This window comes from Anopheles maculipalpis, chromosome 3RL (genome assembly GCF_943734695.1).
Source record: "Anopheles maculipalpis chromosome 3RL, idAnoMacuDA_375_x, whole genome shotgun sequence".
NCBI classification, from domain to species: Eukaryota; Metazoa; Arthropoda; class Insecta; order Diptera; family Culicidae; genus Anopheles; species Anopheles maculipalpis.
This window is the reverse complement of record NC_064872.1, coordinates 35,674,701-35,700,490: the sequence shown is the minus strand read 5'-3', so window position 1 is coordinate 35,700,490 and position 25,790 is coordinate 35,674,701. Positions and strand designations below refer to the sequence as shown.

Genomic DNA, 25,790 nt, shown 5'->3' with positions numbered 1-25,790 from the left:
TTTAAAACACACAAATACAAACAGATCAAGTGGGGGTTAATTTTCAGATCGGTTGGTTGTTTTAGTAAAACATTTTGCACGTTACTGCTACCAGAGAGGGGTGAGTTTGTTCCTTTGCCCCGGTTGCAAGCATCGAAACTGAGGGTAATCTGCGTTGTGCCAGCAAAACAAGTAAATCGGTTTCGTGTTTATTGAGTGCGCTACGTAAGCACACTCTTGAGTACGTGTGGAGAGATTTTACGCATCAATTAATTTGCAAATAGTTTATGGTATTGCAATCGAAAGACAATAAAATCGGTACGTGGTGAATGGTGAAGGAGTTTGGCATCGACCGATTGAATAGTAATTAGGCTAGGCATTCCGTAGCAGCATTCAGGTGGAAAAATATACCAATAGAGGTCTTTTCAATTTGTATTCATTTAAGAAACAAATTACAATCGAAAAGCTTAATTAAAGAAATAATTAAGCCAAACAAAATGCTTGTTTTGAAAGTTTAATCCAATGCGACAAGGTTTAACCGAACAGCAACTGCTCGTTTTATACTTAATAGATTAATCAGCTGTCCAACCTCCCCTCACTTTCCGAAGTGTGCTCCAAATAGAAACACACAGGTCAAGAATTTTGATTGGCCTCCGATCGGTTCCACAAAGCATGTTCTGTTTCAAGTGCTGTTCATTTCGGATCGCACCTTTCAAAAGTAAGAGGATTTATAGAGCCACCCATCACAACCCTCCGACGGTGCGGCGGTCTTCGTAACGATTAGCAGACAATTTTCCACCGGTCACGGTTGGAAAACCATTACTTACGGACAAACCCCGTTTGCTGATCGAGGGCAAACGAGGTTGTGCCTCCGGTTGCATGCCGAAAGCCTCGAAACGGCTTGACTCCATTATTTACGCCAATTAGCGTGCGTTTCGGTTGCGGAAATTCGCGTCCAGCTTCGGGCTCCAGCAAAGAATGGGGATTAAATTAATGGGTTTTTGAAATGGTAGGCAGCAATGGGGAGATGGGATTGCGAATTTATTCCCGGGTTACAAACAACAATCTAGCAGCAGATATCAGCAGTACGAGAATCAATTTTTATTACGAAGAAAGTCAACCCTATCATCAGGAAATGGGAGGGATGATTTGTTTCTTTTGAAGAATGGAGATGCAAACACATGTATAGGGGCAGCACTGTCACGTGCTACTGAGATGCTTGAGTGCAGCTGAATGCATTTGATGATGCGCTTGATGCGAGCAGAGAACATTGTGGTGAGCGATTGATTGATGCTGACATTGTAGGGGACACTGTGAGGGTCCGGCTCATATCGCAAGGTCAGGGTCACACGTTCGTCTGAAATAAATCGTCTTTAAAGTAGAGCACATTCAGCACGCTTTGCTAGGTTCTGGACAAAAATGTGGTCAATCTATTGTCGTCGTAGAATCAAAAAGTTATGCCGAGAAAAAATCCATGACTGTTATTATTTTTCAAAAATTTCCATATCAACAATTAGACAACAACAAAAATGATTATTCTGAATAATAAAAGCACCAGTTATTATTACCATTGAAAGTAAATTCTATTCCCATCGTGCTAAAGTACAAAAGAGTTGTGGGACTTCTTCGATCTTGCTCCATGCTATACTAACCGCAAGGGCAATTTTGTAATTTGATAGCCACTTGAAGCCATGCATCGAAGCACAACATCAGTGTCAAAGAGCAGTTGGCTTGTCGCTCGAAGAAAGCAGCCACCCGGATTGTGGCCTATTGTACTGAAATCACACGTTTCACAAATTGGTGTTTTATTACCACTCGGCTCAGTTGGAAGTGGAACTGGGAAAAGGGATCTAAATGAATCCTTTCACTACTATAACATGCCCCACTCTACCGATTGGAACTAAAACGCAATATCACTTACGTCCGGCGTGCTGTTTAAACGACAACTCGCAACGATTGCATCGATGCAAATACCACACCTTTAATCGAATATACACCACCATGTATTGTGTGTTTCCGACTGTTCGCACGTTCGATGATATCATCGGGTTGAAATGTAAAGCCCCCTTGCATCGACAACCGTTACCAGCATTGCCTGTGCCAGCAAACGTTATCCTGCCCGGCAAACGAGCATTGACATAAGCCTGTCAGAGAAGCTCTGATTTATTTCCAATCGAACGGTTGCTTCTAGCGGGCAAATCGGTATTGCACCCACTTCATCATCATCGTTCCGTCCGAGGTTTACCCCTTTCCTTCGCTATTCAGAGTTGATGAATATTAAAAATTTAAATTTCCATTACTAGTCCAGCAACACCTTCGGAATCGGAATACCCTTCACCCGTGACCTGGGTAGCCGCTGGGAGTGGCAGAAGCAAACACACCCTCTCCGAGCTCCAACCATCTCGAGATGGCAGAGAAACTGATTAAGTCAAGTGACGCTAGACATTGCCGTCAAGAGTGCATTCCTTTATCGATGGTAGCAGAAGCCGGTACGATGACAACAGTTTGACAGGATGCAGAAGCATTAATTAAGAGCTTCATTTGAATTTCTTCTACCAAAGCTTGGTTGTTTGACGCTTTAGCGAAGATGCAAATTGTTTACTCTGGAAGGAAATAATGAAGAAGGTGAACAATTACGAGTGATAGAGTTACGGAAGTGTAAATATCCTGGATTTTCCTTTTTTTTTACTTGTTTATACCACCGCTGGCGATTTTGATTTGCGACGGCTAATGGTTTCATATAGCTGTGCTTCTAATTACCCCCAGCTGCTTTCATACAGGGGTTCATTCTCAAACGGGAACTAATTTTCAAAGCTCAACGAAATTTGTCATATTTGTTAAAGATTATTTCCACATCTGATGGATATTTCGTTTCCGCAAATATGGAAGGAATATACAGAACTTACACGAATTGAAATAGCGATATATCAGGTAAATTATTTAACTATTTAACCGATGTTGGGGCTCATATGCATTTCTTTGTTTTAAATACCTCTTGTTGAACGATATTTATGTAGGGTTTAGAACTGTCTCTTACCTAAAAAGAAAGAAGAAAAAAGGACGTGTTAATATAACGTGTTAAGATTACACTTTGATTTTGGTAAACATTATGTTTACTTCGACATGAATTCAACAAGAACACCAGGAAATCAAAGAAAAATCTATCATTGAGCTGAATGAAAATGGACCATGTTAGAAATCATTTTTGACTACGGCTAAGTCCGGCAGGCTCGAAAAAGTCGATACCTATTGCAAAAATATGAATTGCACCATTTGATATAATTATTATTAATATTAATTTATGATAATGAAGTAAAGTCGAAACGCTGTTAAGCCCTGTACAAAAGATAGCGTGTAAAAACCACCCAACAGCAACACATATTCATAAGCCCTCGATGCGAAAAAACATAAATTGCCAGAGTTCTGCTATAAAACACAAGTGACTGCTCGTAAAGAAACTCCAATTCTGTTCCTTCGACATCGCGAGACTTTCTGGAAGGATCGTATGTGAACAAAAAAAGGGCCTTTATGACATCCAATTGATCTCGTACTGTTGGCCCTACCAGGATTATATTTATTCCTCGCCCAGAATGTCACTAATGTCATTTGATGTAAGCGCAGCACTCGCTTCAAGCGTGTGTGTGCACTACCAAATTGCAATATCTTCGTTACGTTGTTGCCTTTTCCTTCATGGTTTTATCCTAACCGGAAGTTTTGTGACGGTTTGCCGTCCGCTATCATCGATTTATGTACAACGATAAACGGTTTAACGATTACAGCCACTACATTGCAACTGAAGTGGACAAAGATCGCGTCACCCAACCACACACTTGATAAAGAACAACAAACGGAACAACGGTTGTGTGGGTTTGGTGTGGGGAAAATTAATTGTCCTTATGCTTGCGATGAATATTCCACCGGAATGAAGAAGGTTGTGTGGGGTTATCACATTTCATTCGCGAAAATATTCTTCTCGTATAAGTGGTATCGCGGCATAAGCGATACTAGCGGAAGGAAGCAGATGAAGACAACCACACACTCTTAGAACAATAAGTAAGCTATTCTATCTTCTTAATTTCCGATCAGCCCAAAAGAGAACGCTAGCAGCAAAAGCTACTGACAAGGATGAAGATGCTGTTTACTAGTATGCAACCCCTTTAGCTAGTAGTACACTTCACCGACAATGTGATTCGGTCCTCTCGTTGGATAAGGTGAGCTAGAAGCTGAAGTTTTTATCCACCCCGGAAATAAAACAACAGACACGCCACTGTCGAACAAGTAATTCAGAGGCGTCATAGTGCCTGCTCAAGCGTTGATAACAAACAGAAACGCTTTCGTGCAAGTTGGGGAGAATATTTCAATTATGTTTTCTGCCGAAAAGTTTGCACGAAAGAGCGCGCCCGTCCTCGAGATACCGATAGCTGTCACCTGCCTGCCAGGAACTTCTGCTGCAAGTCGCATCCCATCGCTAAAGCACATCACCGCCAGCGGATAGTGAACGAATGATTTCTGATTATTTCTTTGTCTGAAATTCTCGCACTAAGAAAGTATGGCTCAACGTTCGTCCACTCGGACGAAAGTTCCGCACGGAAGGTCCTTTTGTTCAAGGGCACTTGCAATGAATTGGAATTATGATAAATGTAAGTCTTGGAATGGGCGATGAACCGGAAACGGCGATCGCCGAGCACACCGGAGAGCTCAATCCGAACGGATCGAACACTCTTGAAAAACTGCCCGCGGCTTGCCATTTTGGTTTGGAGGATTATGGAGGCAAACTCCAAAGACAGTTCTGGCCACAGAACAACTGGACAGTGAAGTTAAGACAAGGAAATCCTGTTCTTGCGAAAGAAGAAAGGAAGAAGCTCTAGCAAACAAAGGAAAATTGGGGAAAAATTATCAGCAACGTCTGATTGACTTTGAGTGTTTTCGAGTGTGAAATGTTTGTCTCTTACAAATGGTGGCTCTTTCATCCGGAGTACTGTAACAAAGGACGAGCACGGCACCGTTGGTGATGCAAATGAAGAAATGCAAAACGACTATGAACTATTTCCGATGGACCAATAGCACTTTGATGGATGGAGAATGCCAAAGGCATAAAGTGTCATTATTAAATGTCACGAAGCTGACGGAAGAGAGCTCAATCATCTGGAGCTAAAGATTTCGTTTGAATTGCATTTGAAGGCGATAAAAAAATTATGAGAAATTGTGACAATTTGAATGTAATAAATTATTATTTGCATATTTTCCTTCCAGATATCTGTAGTCGACATTTTTCTAAAAAAGTTTGCATACCACATTCCACTAGTCAGCCATCCAGTCACGTGTCGCACGAAACGATATAATTAAGCACTGCCTGCATCCGCAATATACGATCCGACAGTATGTAACGGTGATGAAAACTTCATTTTATATCAACTTCTGCCAAGAATTTCAAGCAAGCACCACGCCGAAGGAAGTGCCAACGCGGACAAGCATAAATTAATACTTGAGCCGTCACATCCGGTACCCACCTTTCGTGATGGGAAACTTTCCATCCTCGTTACCTTACGCGACGTTGGCCAGTGCTTCACTCCGGGCCCGTATTTTCCACTGTTGGTACCACCTGACAAGGCGTTTTGTGGTTTGGTTGGGGGAAAACTTTCTTTCTCTTCATTTATGATCTTGCTGAGAGCTGCGGGTGACCGTAGACGAACGTAGGCAAATATGAAACGTAACGCAGGCTTGGCAAGTGTGCGCTTTTCTGGAACTTTTGCTTAACCGTACAGCATCTTGTGAGCTCGGAGGACGATGTCAAGAGCTTTTTCTTTTAATCGTGCCTTGCAAGGAGAGTAAAAATTTAATTTCATCATGTTTTATGTAAATTAAAGAATGACACCATTTTAACAGGATCGATAGGATGTCTTGATGTTTGTGGATGAAATTGCTTCTCTTTGCCCTTTCAAATTTTAATGCGAATATTAATCTTTTGTTTTCATTTCTAATAATTTTAAAGCTAAAACAAAAGCTAAATTAAAAGACGTCCGGGAACAATTGCTAAATAAAATAAAACAAAGTACAACAAGAAAAAACACTTGCAAAATAATATAACACTTCCAGGTGTTAGCTGTTTTTGTAAAAAGAGTAAAAAGTAAAAATGTAAAAAGAGAACAAACCGATTATGAATAACCTACGGAAGGATTCATGGCAAGTTTGTTAATTTTTTAAGGCGTTACTAATGACACTGTTCTCCTAATGAACGATTCATCCGCTATGACGCTAAGCCGGTAACGGGAGCCTGCCAGTAAGTGGTCCTTTTTTGCCAACGATTTGGCTGAGCCGATTATACAGCCACAGATGAGAACGAACATAATAACGGAAGCGACTTGTAACAGTTTACGTCTTTGTATCTCTGTGTGTGTCGTTACAAGCTTTCGGAAAGCTCGTTGGTAGGCCTCGATGTTTTTCTTACGCGGAAAGCGACGATAGGTACTTCTGCGGGGAATAATTAAATATCAGAACTTTATGAATTCGCACAACTGTTTCGAAACGATGCCCGGCGACATCTCGGAGCACACAGATAGCGTTAATTGTAGGTTAAGTGAGCAACTGTTACAGCACACACTGATGAAAAGTTCAGTTTATCCAGCAGGTTGATAAAATGGGTGTGAGTGTGTGTAATACAAACGTAATTAAAATAATACGATCGTGTACAAGAGCCTGGAAACGATAACGTGGTTGTAAGGACCGGCTGGAGGTGTGTGAGCAATGAAAAGGAAAGATTCCCTCAAGACATCATTCCCCGCGTCCAAATAAATCTTGTACAGTGCAGTGCGGGTGTGTTGAGCACGCTAAGCTGAAGTTAATTAGGACAGGATTTGTCTACTCTCCGGAATGATAAGATAATGTTAAACAAATTCTATATAATGTCGATCGGAGGAAGTGGGCGGCAAAACGTGTTGGAAAGTTTTCCAAATGCTCCTTAGAGAACGATTTTTCATTCCACCGGTTTGTCTTTGTCTTGAGGCAGTTGGAATGGGAAGGATTAAAATCCATTCTAAAACCGTTGAGCTTTAAACTCCTCGAACATTGTCTGTTGACGTGAATTCGATCGAGTGGAAAAATGGCAGTAAACGAGCTCAATCTCAACCAAGGAACAGGGCCTCGTCAAAGAGTGACCCCCATCCGGGAAGGTTCAGTATCGTGAAAACGATTATTTGATTTGTTGCACAATATTGCACCATTTTCATTTCCCGTGAGCTCAGGCCAAGTGCATCTGCTGCACAAAACCAACGTGTTTTACGGTGACTGATTCCAGACAAAACACTGTGTTTGGTTGATGTGTTCGACATTCTTCGACCTTTTGCTCCAATTGCTCTGCGAGTGTTATATTTCCGCATGCGAAGCTACCCTTCAGACCGTGTAGCCACAAGAAATGAAAGTCTTTAGCAGAACAGAACCCGAATCCCAGGCATTCTACAGCTCTGCTCTTGTATCGTTTGACCGAGGATGTATCCTTCACCGAGATGAACAGAAAGTATGGCTGTTTCTCGATCTGAACCGACCCCGAGGGGATTCCTATTCCCCTTACGACTTTCGGTCAGGCTTTGAGTGTCGAATCGTTTACAAAGTCACCCATTCGCAAAGCTTGTTTGTTTATTGGGTTTCCATTTTCATCGAACCACGGTTGACGAGCGAGAATGGTACCGGGCGCCGTTCTGCTGTGGAGGTTTTTGCTGGTGGATAGTTTCCTATTGCTGCTTGGTAGCAGCTTACGCAAGAAGAACGTACAGAACATAACAGCAGCCCCCTGTTTTTTTGCAATACTCTCGCCATTCCTTCTCCGCAGTCAATGAAGCTCGAAGTTGAATTTGTTTTTCTCCTCTTGTCTTGCTGCTTTTCCACCGCCTCCCAAGAGCGAATATCAGCGCTTCCGGGTGTCAATATCGTAAGGCAATCCTGGATTGTTATTTATTTGACATTTGTAAGACATGGTAAAATGCATCCCGGAACTCAACCTGCCCTGTGGAGCTGTAAAGATTCTTGTGGAGAATAGGATCTTCTGTATCTTTCTGTGTGTTTTTTTTGTCGTGCGTAATCGGATCTTTTCTACGTTGACATGTTTTCGGGGGTAGCCAACCAAAAAGGTGTTAGTTTATTGCTGTTTGGCGTGCGGAGAGATTGCCGAAGAAGATTACATTTAGCTGTGGGTCATTTGATCAAGTGAGTTGATTGTTTCATCAATTATATTGAGTTACTGTGTTTGATTGTTCGGCTATTATTGACAATATCTTATGTTGCTTTCCTAGGTATCCGGAATGTAATTAGTTTGTATTATATAAAGGGGGGTAAAATATTTAGATTCTCACAGATCTCGTAACAATCTCAGCACTGCAATTTTTACGCTCTTACTGGTTACATCATAAATTAGAATAAATCAACTCTAAGCAACAATGAACGCCAGCTATTGAAGCTTTCTCATAGTGTTGCAATTTATCAATTTGATATTGCCGTATAATTGTCATAATTAGCAAATTCTAGCGATAACAGTCCGCCGAAACAACTTCATACCTTAGGCGAACTGCTGTCGCAATAAAGATGGTGATCTGGTCTGGTGATCTGGTAACTAGCCAGAGGTCCTCTCGCCATGGCCTCAGTACTTTGATGAACTACTTAACGACCAGTCTAACAAACGGCTAGAGGCTCCACTAGCAGACGGTTCCGATGTAACGTCGACACCTGACATCGAGGACACACGAAAAGCTATCCGTCGGTTAAAGAACAATAAGGCTCCCGGAAACGACGGAATCGTAGCCAAACTGGTCAAAATCGGGGGTGCCTTACTAGAAAAGGAGGTTCATCAACTTGTTACTGAGGTATGGGATAGCGGATCGATGCCTTATGATTTGAATCTCCGCATCATCTATCACATGTACAAGAATGGAGATATGTTGGACTGCAACAACTACAGGGGTATTTCGGTGTTGAATACCTCCTACAAATTATTCTCCCTAATCCTTCAGGATAAGCTCCGACATGCGGCAAATCTTTTAGAAGATTGGCTAAACAGCAGTTGAACACGTACCATCTCTTCATATATTTCAAAGCCGCATATGATAGCATAGCCAGGGTAAAACTCTACGAGCCCATGAGCTCTTTTGGAGTCCCGGCCAAACTGCTCAGGCCTTGTTAGAACGACCATGACCAACAGCACATGTCAAGTGAAGGTGGATGGAAAACTCTCAGGGTCCTTTTCTACCAACAAAAGCCTGCGTCAGGGAGATGGGCCTGTCTCCTGCCTGCCTGGGTCGCCTGTCTCCTATTCCACTTCGCGCTAGAAAGGACCATCCGTGACTCGGAGGTGGAGACTTCGGGAACCATCTTCTACAAATCAATCCAGATCCTGCCATACGCTGATGATATAGACATTAACAGATTAACGAGGCAAAGACCAAATGGATCTTGGCACCATCAGCGGCCCTACTAAGAATTCCAGAACTACGTGCGGATGATGTACGGATAGGTGACCGCAAATTTGAAGTCGGCCAAAAATTCACCTATCTCGGGTCAAAAGTCAGCACCGAAAGCAGCATTGAGACTGAGTTGGGCACTAGGATGCTGGCGACCAGCCGGTCATTCTACAGCCTGAGGAAACATCTCACTTCAAAAAACCAGTCGTGGCGGTCGAAGCTGGGACTGTATCGTACCTTTTTAGTCCCAATACTCACATACGCCTCTGAGACATGGTTTCTGTGCAAAACAGATGAAGCCCTCTTAACCGCGTTCGAGAGGAAGATGCTTAGAAGGATCGTTGGCTTCGTATGTGTGGAAGGACAATGGAGGAGCTGGTACAACGACGAGCTGTACGAATTGTATGACGACCTCACAGTCGTGCAGCGAATTAGGATCGCCAGGCTTCGATGGGCTGGCCATGTTATACGCATGGCACCGGACGACCCAGATAAGAAAGTCCTTTTAGGACTTTCTTACGGAGGACGGCGTGGAATTATCCGCCATCAAGGCCGGGATAACGGATTGGGATAACGGATTGGGATAACGGATTCTGCTGCGGCAGGCCAAGACCGCAAAGCGGTTGTAGCGCCTGATAAGTAAGTTAGTAAGCAAATTCTAGGCATTTCATATTTTAGCGCACTATAAAATTCTCAACAAAAAAGTTCAGACCTATCCAAGTAATTTTTATTGTAGACTAAGCCATGATAAATTACAAAAATCTTTCTGGTTTGACTTGCGTCAGACCATAAAACACTTCAAAGTTCATCATATTCCGGCTTAAATAGCTTTTATATTTTACAATTTTTTTTGTCCTTTGTTAAAATAAAATATTAATGTGTGAGGCGGCCCGCTGGTGTAGGCGACAGCGGCGTGACCTTTGGGGTCGTTAAGCCATGAAGAAGAAGAACTTTATTGTTTTTTATAATGATTTCAGTTACTACAAATGATTTTCTTATCAATTTTTCTCATTTTGACATTTCACGATAATGTTATGAGTAAGTAGGTTGCATTTTTGAAAAGATACATGATGTGGAAATTTGAATTAACTGAAGATATCAAAAACACCATTTCAATTATGAACGGTTCTCTTAACAATTAACAACTAATGACATATTTTTGCATTTATTATAATTATGTTTAGCGCACATTTAATTATGATAAATTGAACCAAGCATAAAAAGTGATGATAACAATTGTAAAAGGCGGAGTCACTTATCCGCACAACTATACAATTTCAATGAAAACTCACTCGAATGGAAATGATAGGATAGAAAGCGTGCGAAAGGATTTATCTGCCTGAAATATCTGTCATCCCCATCGCGATGCAATAAATCAAACACGCAAACGAGTGAGTGAACATTTTCCAGTAAGGCTGGGTATGGTAAAGTGATGGATACTAGCAAGAATCACGTAAAACTGTAGACAGCTACATAAAAAGGATAACATAATTGGAACACATAATGCTACGACAGTAAACGGGAAAAATTGAAGGTAAATGTTACGTTTAAATCACGAAATGTATTAAATCCAGAGCATATCTAAAATCGAATCACAATTATCCTATTGGATTTGAATTATTATGGATGTGATTTGTTTGAGACGTCCTTACACCTAAATCAAACCCCGTAAACAACGATAACATGTTCGACCGAACCCGTGTTTTCTTGCGATGCAGACAGTAGTGAAGGTGATCATTATCTTAAATATAATGATATTCCGTTTTCCGGGAGATGCTGTACCAAGTGGTACGGTATTTGCTCGAAAGTCATAACATTCGAGTGAAATTTCCCGAATGGAAATGATTCGTACTGAGACAACGTACTCGGCGCACCCGGCGTAAGAAAGCATTTCCAAGACATATAGGCAACCGGATGTTATCGTCTTACCAGCATACGTAATATTTTTTCACAGCATGTTGCTTGTAGTCTGTAGTTTATTGTTATGGTCATTGAAAATGGGGGAATCCTTGCAGCCCCGGTACGCCAGGAAATGCAAAGGATCTGTCTTAACAGTAGAGTACGCACACAATGACTCGAAACGTTGGAAGCATCCGAAAACAACAGATATGTTCGATGGAACGGAGAGGCGGATATTTGAAGGTAGACAGCGCTTCATGCTCTTGCTGCGGTGACCTGAGTTGCTACTGCCGCATGCGCATGCTCCTGCTTCACAGCTCTATGAAGGGAGGGGGGGGGGCTAAGAAGAAAATTCTTTCCCTTCATACCCGGTACGCTCCGCAGTGGGAAATGTTTATAGATCGACAGTCAAGTGTTGTGTAGTGCGCGTAGAACATTCTTTGTGTCGATGGAACGAAGGCAGATAATGGAACACGCAGGTTGAAGTAGCGAGACTTCACAAAGACTTACGCATTCCGACAAAAAGGAAGGAAAACAACGCTACGGGTGAATATCCTCAACAAAACACGAGCCCTAGAGTTCACCGGTGTACGTGAACCGTAAAAAAAGGCCCTGCTCAGGGAGGAGTGTATCCGGTGGTGTGTACCGCGACCGAGAAGAAGAAGGAGATTGATCAAAGCTTCATTCATAAGTTTGCTTCAAGAGTTCTCAGGGAGAGAGTTCTCGCTCGTAAGCTTCTTATCACAGCATCCGGTATAGAGTTTCTCTTCCATTTAAGGGATTTCTCTAGCATTCGGTTCGTTTCTCTCGTTTGGAGAAAATATACACCAAAACATCATCCCTTAACGGTGAGCCTTTCTCGCTAAGGACATTCGAGAGATAAAATGTACTTGAAGGGGAGAGTAAATATAAATGTTTCCGCATTGTTTTCCACCCGGGCGAAGTTAGTACATACAAACCACTCGTTGGTAGATAAACATACATACGCTCACACTCACACATCAACTGCCGGTGTGTGGCTACGTTTTTCATGGTCACATGATAATGATGCTGCTGATGATGGTAATCATTACGCTAGTCCGTGATTCACACGTTTGTAAAATGGAAGAATTCTCGAAGTAAAAAAAATTGAGCTTGGAATCGACAATATTGTCCTCACGGATTGTACGTACCACCATAGCGAAGCATTAAAATGAAGTTTCCTTCTCTCACTTCCGGAATAGTGCAACGTGTGTCGAATTCCAAATAAAAACCCCGATTCGTCTTAATGTTTCACCATGCTTCTAGTCCCTTTCTCGTCTTTGTCTGTCACGCTAAACCCCGACGTGACGAACCGACGACGTTTTTCTCGATCGTAGTCATTTTCGTACGAAATTATGCAGACACTTTTTTCGACCATCCAACCCCGAGCCTGGCGAAAAGTTTCGTCGAGCGCAAATGTCTCGTCTGGTGCAACGACGATTTCAACCTAGCTCACATTATGCGGCTGCATAACTGAATGGGCGTGTGAGCGTATGAGCTGTATCCCTTAAGGAAGCAACGAATGGTAGGATTATCGCAAAAGCTCCATGCAAGACACGCAACCGGTACGATAATGAGCCAGACGCCCGGTTGGATCGCAGAGCACGGATCCTGAGGTTCGCCCAAACGTGCACACACCACCGTTTAGAGGTCGGCGTTCTGGGGCATGTAGCGAATGATGGACCACCCAAACGATTCCCGTCGGGACGCACAAAGTTTTTGGGTGAGATTTTTATTGCAAACCTTCCCATTTTTTCCTGGTTCAGTTTTTGCACCGAAAGTCACTCGCTCGCTTCGTCGCACGGCTGCTGGTATGAAGTTTCTCACGGCCATCGACCCGTTCGCCCGAGGTCGGGAAAATAATTTAATTCATTCGACTTTGAAATAATACGACACGTTCAGCTGGGATTTTCCTTACCGGCGTTGAACTCATGGGGGGGAGTGAGTTAATGCTAAAGTAGCTTTACCGACCCCGTTAGTGTACGACCGAAGCAGAGCTGATGGTCATTAATGCAAGGAATTTATGCAAATGCTGCTCCGCGACAGAGGTTTTTTTCTGCCAAAAGTGGGACCTCAAACTGCAGGGAAGTACCATGATGGTCGGGAAAACTTTTACGTCCGCTAAGTCCTCTTCACAATTTTTTAAATGCGTCATCTAACATAGGTAAAATAGCGGGAAGTTCAGCGGTTCAGAGTTAGTAACACCTTTTTTGCTCGCCCATGATTTAATGGAACTGCATGATGAAAGTGGAAAAAAACAATAAACAAATAGAACTAGTAAGCGTGAATAATTTTTGCGATTTTTCAGAAATTTCCAATTTATCACGATCGTTTTGTGGAATTATATGGATGTGTTCATATGCGGTTTTGATTTAATTTATTTTAAGTTACTCAGAACACGGAACTTTGAAGGCACTTGATGCACAAAAGTTCTTTTTTTTCACATTTTGCAGCAAGCTTACACTTAAACCACTACCACCTTTGTAACGGATCCGTGCGATAAGGCGTTTTTGTTGTATTTTATGTAGAAAGGTAAGCTCGGGCTAAAAAGCTCACCCAAGGATTTAAACATTTTATGGGTTTCAATTAGGGTAAAGGGGTGCGAACAGCATTTTTAAGCTGATTAATTAACTGATAGCATTTCGGGACCGTTTGCGGTACCGAAACGGCGCCGAGCAGCCCCAGCACAAACCGTTTGTTGTTTTTCTGACTTCCGCTCGATTGGAGGACTTGTTGGAGGTTGGAAATATATTCTATCTGGCGCTAACAAAAAATCCTGCAAAAGGAAAAGCAAATTCAACACGAACACGTTACGGGTGTGCGGTTCGGCAGGTGACAAATTGAATTTATTCTTGTCCGTGTGCGCGCTGCTTGGGACTTGCGCTGGCTCTGCCCCAGTGGGTAGAATGCAACAGCACATAATTATTTTCGCATTGTTAGAGCAATGTTTTCGAGGGTGAACAGGAATGCTGTGGAAGCTTTGAAGCTTGGAAAATTGCGTGATGTTTTGTGAGGGCAACATCATAAAAATATTTATTTTGTTGTTTTGTGCTACATTTATCGAGAATCTGGCTATGGTAGAGGAAGGTATTTAGACAAGGAAATTTAAAAACAAAATAGCAATGAAAAAATCAATCTAACGTTAAAGTCCTGGTATAAAAATAATTCTACATGTTTGTGATAATCTAATAGCGGTGAGGAACACATTCGACTCGCACGGCGGCTGTAACTTATATTTTTGTGAAGAGGGCTTATATTTGTAAATGTTAACAATATAATCCTTACTAGCTAAATTAACACTACTGAACCGCCTTTGGCTCAAGTCGTTGGTTAGTCGCAAGTACCTGTCCCTCAACATAGCATTGTTCTATCCCTTAATATAGTATACAACATTATGGCCAAAAAAACTAGGTTTTTTATTACTCGTCCTGAACAGGCAAAACTGCTAATTTTGTCACTGGCCAACGGTTTATCCTGCCGTTTCCATAATTTAAGATTACTCCTCTTATATTGTTGTCTTTCCCTGGATGCGTTGCTACGATTTTTGCGAGTGGCCAGCGACATACAGTAGTGTTATCTTCTTGCACTACTACTAGCATACCTGGTTTTAAGGTTTTGGCTGGGTTTACCCATTTGTTTCGCCTTTGCAACAATTGTAAATACTCTTGTAAAAAAAGTACCAACGGCACCATATGCGTTGCATGTATCATTGTTCTTGCCTCCAGTGGTTTAGACGGTCTGCTCGTATTTCTTCTAAATTTATATCTGGAATTACTCTCACGTTTTCACCAACTAAGAAATACTCTTGAGTTAACGCTTCTATGCCATCGGAATCATTTGATAATGCAGTAATTGGTCTTGAATTAAGACATGCTTCTACCTCTATTAACAACGTTGACATATCTTCAAACGTCAGTTTTGTTTCTCCTATCACTCGTATCAAATGTATTTTCATCGATTTCAATGCCTCCCAGAGGCCCTCAAAATGAGGTACTGCTGGTGGAGAAAAGCTCCACTCTATTCCCCGTTTATAACACCACAATGGCTGAGCAAAATGAATGAAAAACTTTACAATGAAAAATGAGTTAAATTGTTGATTTCACCAATTTGAAATCCGACATTACCGATCAATTGCGTTATTGCGTTATCAATAGTTAAAAATTTTACAAATTGGCAGATGTTACTGTCGCACGAGTAATTTTAGTTTTGTTTTTATTGTAATATCAAGCAACATCGACTTTCTTATGAATGTAAAACCAAAATATCTTTTGTTCTTTTTTCTAAGACCTTTAAATAAGCCTAACGCAGCAAACTTCATTCAATTGGGAGTTATATGCATCTGTCATTCCCATTTCCTTTAAATTAGGTTGTCCTATTGTTTTGACCAAATTTGTACATACCGATAAGAAATCTTTGTTACTAAAGCAAACAAATAGAAATACACATTTTTGGGAATGCTCCCAAAAATGATTATTCTGCATTTATAACGAGTTTCTTGACTAAGTAACGATAGAAAATGTTTACCAAGCGAGTATATTGTAATTGGTTTCGCAGTAAAGTAGTATAGTCTATGCAGTACTTTTACAATATTGTTTGAAGTATATGTAGTAAACGTCTATTTTTTGTGATGATTGTATATTTAAAGCAATTTTAAAAACTAATAAACATGAAGATGGGATATATTGCACATACAAATTTCGCAAAGAACATCAATGGATATTTTCATCAATCACAGCATTGTTATTTTTAACAATGTGGAGGATATAGTTTGAAAAGAAAGGTAGAATGAGAATCTCTTTGTACTATTGCTACTGAAAACAGGCAAAAAGAGAGGTAGGAAGCTAGATTGTGGTTTAGGACGCCGGTTTCCATAGCCAGCATCAACAACCAAACAACCAAACTTTTTTACAAGAACTTTTATCCAAATTGAAACAGTTTCTAACAAATATTTTGCTTGTTGTAACACAAGTTGTCCATTTCACAGTCGCTTAAAAAAGGCTTTAAAATTTTTTTTAAGGAGTTTCTTGTTTTTTTTTTGGTTATCAAACCTTAAGAGGTCTATTCTCAAATTCGTTAGCATAATTTTTACTCATAGTTGTACGAACATCAGTGTCACATACGAGTGGACCGTCCAGACAAGATTCAATATAGGTCCATGGAGGATCTGAATGATCCATTACAGTCTATAGTTCTATTATTTAATTGACTCTAAAAATAGATTTAGAGCGAGAGCTCGGCCTGCCATTAATGGTTTCTCCTGACTTGATTATACCTGTAGCCATAGAGCTAGTCCCAGACATTCCTTAACAAACCAGATTCGACGCCCAACATATAAACTCCATAGTTATAACATATTGAATGCAACTCTAAAATGCTTCATGTATGAAAACTTCAATGTCTATCGTTATATATAATTCTCACTAAAAGCACAGCACACAGTGATAGAATAGATTCCATTTACGCATGTGAGTGAAACGATTACAAGTGCTCTTTTCTTATTTAGTGCATACTGACTATTTGACGGTCCGATGCAACATCATAATCTTTTCAATGGATTTTACTGGTACGATCGGAAAGGCAACATCCGTGTCAGAATTTTCCTTTTTTCCCAAATATGCTATGCCATGCGTTTGGTCCTTGTGAAAAGCGCGTTTATCTCTCGTTCAGAAAGCTCTCTGCGCGTTTGATTCCCGGTCATTCTCCAACCCATCTGCCATAACTTAGATTAGTCTGAGGACTACCTAAAACTCATCCTTTACTTTTTGCTATAACCTCCTCCTTTTCTTCCTCACCGACTTTTTATTGAATCTGTTTAAAAACAGCAACTTTTATACTTTTTCTTCCACTACTGAAGGAGCCAGCGGTGGCAACGCTTCCGTCCGCCGTAAATCATTTCATATTGTTTGAAGAGCGATCGACACGGTTCACTTTGCACAGGGGCAGGGGAATGTAGAAGGACAAAAAAAAAACAAACGCCGCCTTTAACATCCATGGGATGAGATCGGGCGCGAGGGCAGGAAAACAAAATCAAACCGTAACGTTAAAACACAAAATAAAAAGGAAAAGCGAGAAATGCTAAACAAACTTTTGTGCAGGCTTGCCTTGCTCTGTGGGGATTTTTCCTTCTCGCGCGCTTTGTTTTTCCGGGCGGGTGGCACCCGGGTCGAAACCGGAAATGAGCACCAGCAAAGTTGGGTTCCCGTTCCTGTGTTCCTACCCGTCTGCATCCCATTCCCCGCGTGCACGTACGGTCGAGTGGTGGTGGAGTGAAAAACAAATTTCCATCCGTTCATGGCTCGCTAAAGCTTCGGGGTGCGTTACGAATTTGGAGAATGACTCGTGGTGGATACAGAATCGAAAAAAAACCTTCTCGAAAAGGAGGAATTTAAAACAGATAAAGGGAGCAAAAATGATAACACACACACACAGGCTTTCGTTTATATCCTTGACCAAAATTCATCGTTGCGCCTGTGTTGGGTAAATGATCAAGTGGCCATTTTTGTATGGGTCTTGCTCCGAAGGACACATATACGCATTTACGTATCTCACGCGCCCAACCACTCACCCCCGATGGAGCCCTTTTTGCATGCAAGTAACCTTTCATTCTTCGGTTGGTACCCTCTTTTTTGATGGATGGAAAATGATATGCTTCAGCATGTTTTCGGATGTGGTTCATCTGCATTCAAATACAACATACCTCACCGCTCGCCAAGGGTGCTCTCCCTCGTTAGGCAACCGCAGACAGATTTGGCACCTTTTCTCCGTGTCGGAAACGCCTGATACGCCGCACTAAAGCGCAGTACCGTCGTACGGGGCGAAAAACAGGAAATTGCAGGAAACTGTTGGCCGGCTGATGTATGTGTATCTGCCTTTGTCTGGCCATAAGTCGAGAGCAAATGTGTGAGTAAATCAATTTGCATTCTTTATCAGTGCTTCCGGTCCGAAGAGACAAGCCCCCTCAAATACGGTTGCTCTCTTATCGCAGGACTTGCGGGAAGCCGTGCAGAAAACTGACCGGGTGCAGGTAGCATAGGGGGAGCAAATGGAGCCTGAAGGGAAACGCTGTAAGCCTGAATGAAATTCACACACATAATAATGAATATTGATGCAGTAGTCATCGTCCGAAATCTAGAGCCTGCCTGCGGGCAACTGTAGAACTGTTGAAATTGAAAACGTGCAGTGAACCGGTTTGAGCGCGGATATTCAAATCACTTTCAATGTAAAGCATGCATAGTTTATTTTAGTACAACACTTTAATGCTTTTGAGCTAAGGATTCGTTGCAGATTAAGTTTCTAAAAGTTAAAAACAGTTATTATAATTATAAATGTAATAGAAATAAATATGTTCTATATGTAAACACAGACTGGTAACAGAATTAGTTTGAAAATTCTTGAAAAAAGTTATACATTTGTATTAGAAGCACACCACAAATTATACATGATTGCCGATCTGTGTACACCAATTTCTCTGACGCAACGGTTACACGCACCGGGGCACAAACAAAATAATCAATTATTTTCCACACATCCACTGTCAGACATTTGCACAAGGGAAGCAAGTGGTACGGTCACGTGCTTGAGAGTTGTTAAGCATCTGGCAAAACCCTATAGTAACTGCAAACGCAACATAGAATCTGCAACTCATAACGACCAATGACACCACGATTTAGAGGAGCGAAAAAATTGAGGGAGAACCCCTTACCGCAGCAAATCCAACCCTCGGACCGTCAGCTTGTACAACCCTTGTGCGGTATGACATTTTGCACACTGAAGTACACACAAGTATAGCCGCGCATATTACGCGGCGACAAATCGTGCCAATGAAATTGTCTCCCGTACTCCCCGTTGGAGGACTTTTTTTTTTGCTGTTCCATGTCCGGGGTGAATTTTCCTCCGCCCCGATCTGCTACTACTTGCCACATGGGAAGTGTAACTGTGTAATGCTACAATTTCAATGTGCGTTATGAGAAGCTGATTGCAGCATTGCGTTGAAGAGAGTGTGTGTGTGTAAATGATGCTGGGATTGGGTGCTTTTAGCATTCGTTTCGACGCAATGATCAAAGGGCGACTCGTTGGCGTCTGACACAGTGGCAACCACTTCATGTGGGGTTTTCTGATTTATGATTTTACTATTTTTCCTTTACCGATGAAGGGTATGAAAGGAAAATGAATGTCTGGCAAAAATAGTTGCATAGAGCACAGGGCGAACAGCAAATCTTTGTCGGGGTAAATTAACTAGTTTGAATTTACAATTGGAGTAAAATCTTAAATAAATTCGTAGTTCGTAAATAATGCAAAAGAAGCAATTTACACTCTTGCAACCTAATAAGAGCAGCAACAATAAATTATTTAATAAAATCTGATAAAAAGGGCAAACTGTAATGGTTCTCAACGGATCGGAAACAAAATCCTTCGTTAAATATCAAACACGACGAACCACTCCGATTAGGCACCGTGACAACGGTCATTAGAGACAGATATCCTTCAGCACTTGCAGTCTAGCGAGCAGCGAGCAGCAAGAAATGAAAAACAAAACTCAGACAACACCCTCCAATTGACATATTCAGGCCCTTTAGCACGTGTACGGTCACGAGATCAACGGTACTGGCAGGGTTACCATGGGTGCAAAACGAAAGGATATCAAATTCATGCGCTGTAACAAAAACCATCAATTATAAAACCGATCATGTGCCGAATGCGGCCGTCGCTTGGTGGTTATCCGTATTTGGGGTAAAAACCATACAGCCAACAAAACGCTCGCCAGAAGGAGCACGGAGAAGGTGCACCAGAAAGGGTCGTCCTTTTAATGGGTACTTTGTGGGTATTTCTTTCGGCTGTTTGAAGTTGCTCTGCCGCAGACGTTTTATTGCGGGTTGCGAATGTTATAAGTGAAATTGTGAAACTTGAAAAAAGTACAATCTTAGCGTCTGGCAAAATCAAAATTCAGACATATTGATTATCCTACGTGCTTACGTGTTAGAACATTCGGAAAAACTTCAGTTTTTTTCGTGTGTGTGTGTGCATGGTTGGCGCAGTACCGTTTCGCTTCAGCGTTACGGTACAACAGCAGATGCAATTGCAACCAGACGGTGGCGAGAAAATTGCCAAAAGTGGCAAAACATAGTAATTTCACCCACGCATGGTCCTTCCAGATCATATCCTGCTGTAGACGTTTATGCTAGGCTAGTATCCCGACAGCCAAACTCCCTAATGATAGCGTCGGCTAATTTCTTTTTCACACGAAAGTGCCCCTCAAATACATTGGCCGGATGGAACAGATTTTCCAACACAAAGGGTTTCGGTTGGGATCTTCGTTCTTTAGTGCTTCGTCCAGTACAGCGGGATAAAAACATTGGGCACCATTTCGCCAACCGGGCATCGAACTTCTCGATGATAGCTTTCCGTGCAATCGAACGGTAAATTGATGTCTAACTTTAATGGGAGTGTTATTGCTTTCGGGTGAAAGTTTTTCCTCAAGGGAGAGAGAGAGAGAGAGAGAGAGAGAGAAAGAGAGAAAAGCTTTTGCTAGTTATGGCATTCTGCAGTTTTTCTCACGTTTCTGCATCACATCAGAAGGACAACAACAATAACTGCTCCGACCAAAATGTCCTACAACAAAACTGCATCATCCCATTAGAGGAATGTATGTGTCCATCTAAAAGCTCCTGCACTGGGAGGTATAGTGCCATTCGGTCAGTCTTGGTTGGACTAAAACGGTTTCCAAAATGATTTTTATACTAGTACAGAGCTCTATCCGTGTCGGTAAGTGTTTGGTTGACCGTGTGAAATGCATCTTCAATCCCATCGAAACCGAACACGAGGTAGATAAACGACACCGGTATTGACACGGGATGATAAATTGATTCAGTTTAGCTGGTGCTGGGGAATACAACTTTAACTGTGGATTCGCTGGATAATGCTGACGGCGAGCTGTAGTCCAAAGTGCTTAGAAAATTTGTCGAGAAGAACATTGGTGTAATGACGTCCACACGTTTGAATGGGTTGTCTAGAAAGTGGATGAGCACGTCGCACGTTTTGTGTTAACATTTTTTTAAAATTATTGTTACTCTAGTATCTAGTGTACAACAATCAACACTGAATTGAAAAAAAAATCTTCTTCTTGACTCTACAACCTCAAGAGATTCTGTTCTGTCATCTATGACTTTCTAGACCTAGCGACGTAGTCTTTCGAGGGCTCTGGGACACAGTCTGAATCGATCCCCTGGTCAGTCGTCTGCCTACTGGCGCTGTTACTTTCTCGGTTACCAGACGTCAGCAAAAATTTAAAAAGTTTACGCGATAAAAATTATCTTTATATGATACAGAAAATTGAATTTCTATGTATGGATGATAAATTTAATCTACAACACATAAAGAAGTACTTACTCTGTTTTTAATCCATTATGTATCGATTCTGCCTTCGCCATTGCTAACGCCAGCCAGTTCTGTTGAAAGCAAAAAAATCCGTCGCAAACAGTGCTACCAGACGACTTTTGCAAACTTCACGGCAACTGGTGTAAATGATCGAAGAAAGCTGTCCTACAAAAAGAGAAAATAACAAAAAAATGTTAGGTCTTTGTACACATTTTATAAGAATAGTCGAATAATTATTTTAATCATTTTCATCACTAAATTGAAACATCTAACACTTTAAAACTTCATTTACACCATTTACAATGACACAGAAAATAAGTAACATTTTACTCCTATATCCTGCACAATCACTAGGGCATTGAAAAAAAAAACACGTTAACGAATTTGTCAATCAATGCAAGCCCCAGTGAGTGTAGCGCGTTTCTCAGTTCGCCAAAATTTGCCCCCATCGCTTGAAGCTGTCGACTGTGACTACGAAATGTTGTGGCATTTTTAGTTGAAGTTTTTCCGCACGCCGGCAGCTCCACACAACTGGATAAGATGACAGACGAGCGAACATCCGTTTATGTGAATTCCTCGTGTCACTCTCCCAACCTTCCTCACCCTTCGGTGCTCCCACATGTTGCTATCCTTTAAATTGTTGTCTCTTTTCACGCTGAATTTCCATACTTCCACATGTGAGCTGAGCTTGCATAGTAGCAATTGAACCACATTTCGGTTTATTCGTTTGGACTCCGATAACGCAATTCTATTTTCCGAATTTTCCCAGCGGGCATATACAACACCGGCAGGGGTGGATGGGAATTGGAAAGGGTGGTGTGTACATTTTTACATCAAATTGTCAACCGAGCAGGCACCCGGAGTTGAATAAAGTTGATTGCTTTCGCTCGTTTCGCGAATGGTTCTGGGTAATCGATGCGTCGCTGCCTTTTCAATTTATTTCAACTGATTTTTCACGACCTTGGCGGAATAAAGGTGGAAGGGCATACGGATGGATATTTTATTTGTGCGAGTGTCAACGTTTGTTTGCTACTGAATTTCGCGCGAATTTACAGTGAAATTTTTGTCAATAAACATAATTGGCTGGGATGCGTCGAAACTATCGTAGCGAATGTGGAGGGCTAGTACAAATTAATCTTATTATTATTTGATTTTTAATTACCTTACGATTTTTGGGTAATTTTCGATATAAGATATTAATTTCATTATTTTAAATTATAATTGTAAATATAGCAAACATATTATTCTTTAATTATGTTATGACCACTAGTTAACGGAAAATATTATTCGATTTAATTAAATAGTATTATTTAATCTGCTCAACACGACCAACCAGATAAACATTTAACTACTTCATTAATCTTTACTGTTAACTGGGGAAATTTCAACAACAAAAGCACAACAAAATAATAATTACATCTCTGAAGTCCCTGGACTGTAATGCAAGATGCCAGTAGCTAGCTTGCTTATCTAGATGCTGCAAAATAGAATGATCTCTTTTCATTCTTCTGCACCGAGCTGCGAGCGTAAGCACCAAGAAACTCGCAAAGCATGGTGTGTCAGTGTAGATCTTTTATCCATGAGTAATTTTTGAAACCTTTTTTATGCTCACCAAACCATCTCCAGCGAGTAATCTGGATGCTGGATTCCTCCCCGGGTACGGGATGCGGCGATAGGTGATCGCTGTTTTTAGTGCTTTTGTCTCCCGTCCTCGGTGAGGTACAAAAAAAAATCTTCTCCTAGTTTTTTTTTTCACAGTTTGTAGCAATAGATTAAACAAAGTGCAGCTGTGTATCATTGGATTCTGGCCCATTTAAAACGGTAAGCCAAAAGCTTGGCTCACTTCCACTAGGGTGATCCCATGTCGTTAGTTTAATCGGATAAACTGTCGGCCTCGGGTTGGCTTGATTGAAAAGAGCAAGACAAGATGGCACAGACAAAACAAAACCGAGAGAGAAAAAAGAAAAAAACACCGTGGCACAAGAGGAAAGTATTTACTCGAAGGAATGTGCAGAAATACTACACTCATGAGCGTTGTACCATCCGAGTACTGATCGGTCGGGATCTTGCGAAGCTGATGAAAAGTAAAACACTCTTTTTCCTTTACGCTATCGTGTGGCATGTGGAGTCAGACAGTCACAACTCGGCGGGTGCTATGCCGGTGATAGGTGATCACGATGCCTAGATAAGGTCGCAAACGACACTCGGAAGAGGACGGAAGAAAATTAAAGTATGCTGCGGGTGATGAGTCCGATAGGAACAACATACTGATGTAGATGAAGAGAAACAGTACAAATAGGATTGTTTCTGCAGGGTGAGCCAAAGAAAGCTGACGTTAAATTAATGTTCATATACTATGAGATTTTCAACTGAATTGACTTGTGTTATATTTAAACAAAATTGATTAACTGTTCTTTTCACTAGATAGGACATAAAAGCAATGCTATTACAAGATTTCAATTAACATTCATCGTATTGATGAGCAAGATCTTGTGATCATTAAAATAGCTTAGATGCTATCTCGCGATGTCTGTATCCGATAATATCTTCAAGTAATTGCTTCTTGTCTCAAATTTCTGTCAAGACCGGTTGATTTCTATTTCACAATATGTCCAAGTGTAGATACCAATACAAATACACATTTGCCGGCTTATGACGATACATACACCTCTCTTTGATAAAATCCAATTCAAATTAAGCGTAAGCCAGTAGCGTAATTTCCAGTCATAGTTGGAGAAATTGCTTAAAACATTTATGCAACAAGTTTTTGCTCGTATTGATTGACAATGATTAACAGTTAAATAAATAAGTCCTCATTGTGACAGGTGCAGTGCTAGAAATATACTGGCAAATTGTAAAGAATGAATTCCAACCAGTCGTAGCCGGAAAGAAATGAAAAACAGTAAATCAATTTAAGACTCCTTCGTTTCCTTTCAATTTCGCCCCTTGGCACTCGACGCGAATTATTTGTTCTGGTTTGTGTGTGTGTGTGGTATGTGTTTTTTTTGGGACAAGAAAATCCCTTCCGGGGCTTCGGTATTCGGTCCGTAAAACCTCTTCAAACCTTCGCAGCTATGTGTACGTTGCGGTGGTAGTAATTCGCCTTCCCTTGCTTTGATTTCCTGCACACCATAGGACTTGTCCATCGAGAAAATGTGGATATCATTTCCGGCACTTTAAGGACATCCGCTTGATGGATGGGACTGGTTGATAAAGACAAAGTAATGTCATCAGAAATCATTTAAGATTTCTCTAAGACTACTTCGCAAGAATCGACCCAGTGCTGTCCCTAAGCGCATTGTAAGGATGGGTTTTAGATATTTTTTAGCAGATTTCTAGGAAAATTCTTTCTTTTTCTTAAGCATCCATTCATGCTATTTTTCTTCTGCATGAAGTTCTTAATTCGCTTATTTCTCTTCACTTCGTTCATTTTTCCAACTCCACTGATACCAGCATGGGGATGTGCGATACAAAGGAAAGCAGTCGAAAAATGGAAAAGTGCCTCTTCGTTTTCATTCAACTTTTTGTGTGGTTGATTGGATACACGGAAAATAAAAACACATAACAGTGCCAGGAGGATACGGTGCTCGTCTGATATTTTTACTCCGCGTTCAGCTCAACACACTGAACTTGTATGTTGTGTCCGTGTTTTTTTTTATAACAAAAATACATCGAGTTAAAAAGGAATTTTCCACCAATGAGGCAAGTGGGACTGTAGGTTTGATTCCAAAAACTGAAACCGACACGTTTTCATTGAGAGAAAACTCAGAGCAGCTCGAAATGGTGTAATGCTGTGGACCATTGGTATGCATCCTTAGGAAAAGGAAGAAAAACACTTTATTTGACTGTAAAATTTTTATTCTTTTTTTTTGCTGGTTGGAGGTTGTTATCCTACCTTGAAATGTAAAGGGATACAAACTTTGAAATGGTGTGACGTGGTTGTGATGGACTAAAACAACAGAAGTAATCGAACAACGCTATCCTTCACTGAATGCTTAGAAAGGATTATAATCTTCCTATCAAGAAGTTATTCAACTCACAATAGAGCAATTTATTTTATATTTCCTTGCA

The 25,790-nt window shown here is 41.1% G+C and overlaps 2 protein-coding genes across 4 annotated transcripts in view; one reads left to right on the top strand and one right to left on the bottom strand.

Annotated features, from left to right (window-relative positions):
• LOC126563865 (serine/arginine repetitive matrix protein 2) overlaps window positions 1-21,880 on the bottom strand; it is a 97,176-nt gene extending 75,296 nt beyond the window's left edge. Inside the window, exon 1 of the mRNA XM_050220645.1 lies at window positions 21,732-21,880. Within this exon, the coding sequence (XP_050076602.1) occupies window positions 21,732-21,772 (41 nt within the window). The 5' untranslated portion in view covers window positions 21,773-21,880. The remainder of the gene's footprint in view (window positions 1-21,731) is intronic.
• The window catches only part of LOC126565618 (profilin), a 460,520-nt gene that overhangs the window by 108,891 nt on the left and 325,839 nt on the right, over window positions 1-25,790 (top strand). The window lies entirely within an intron of this gene.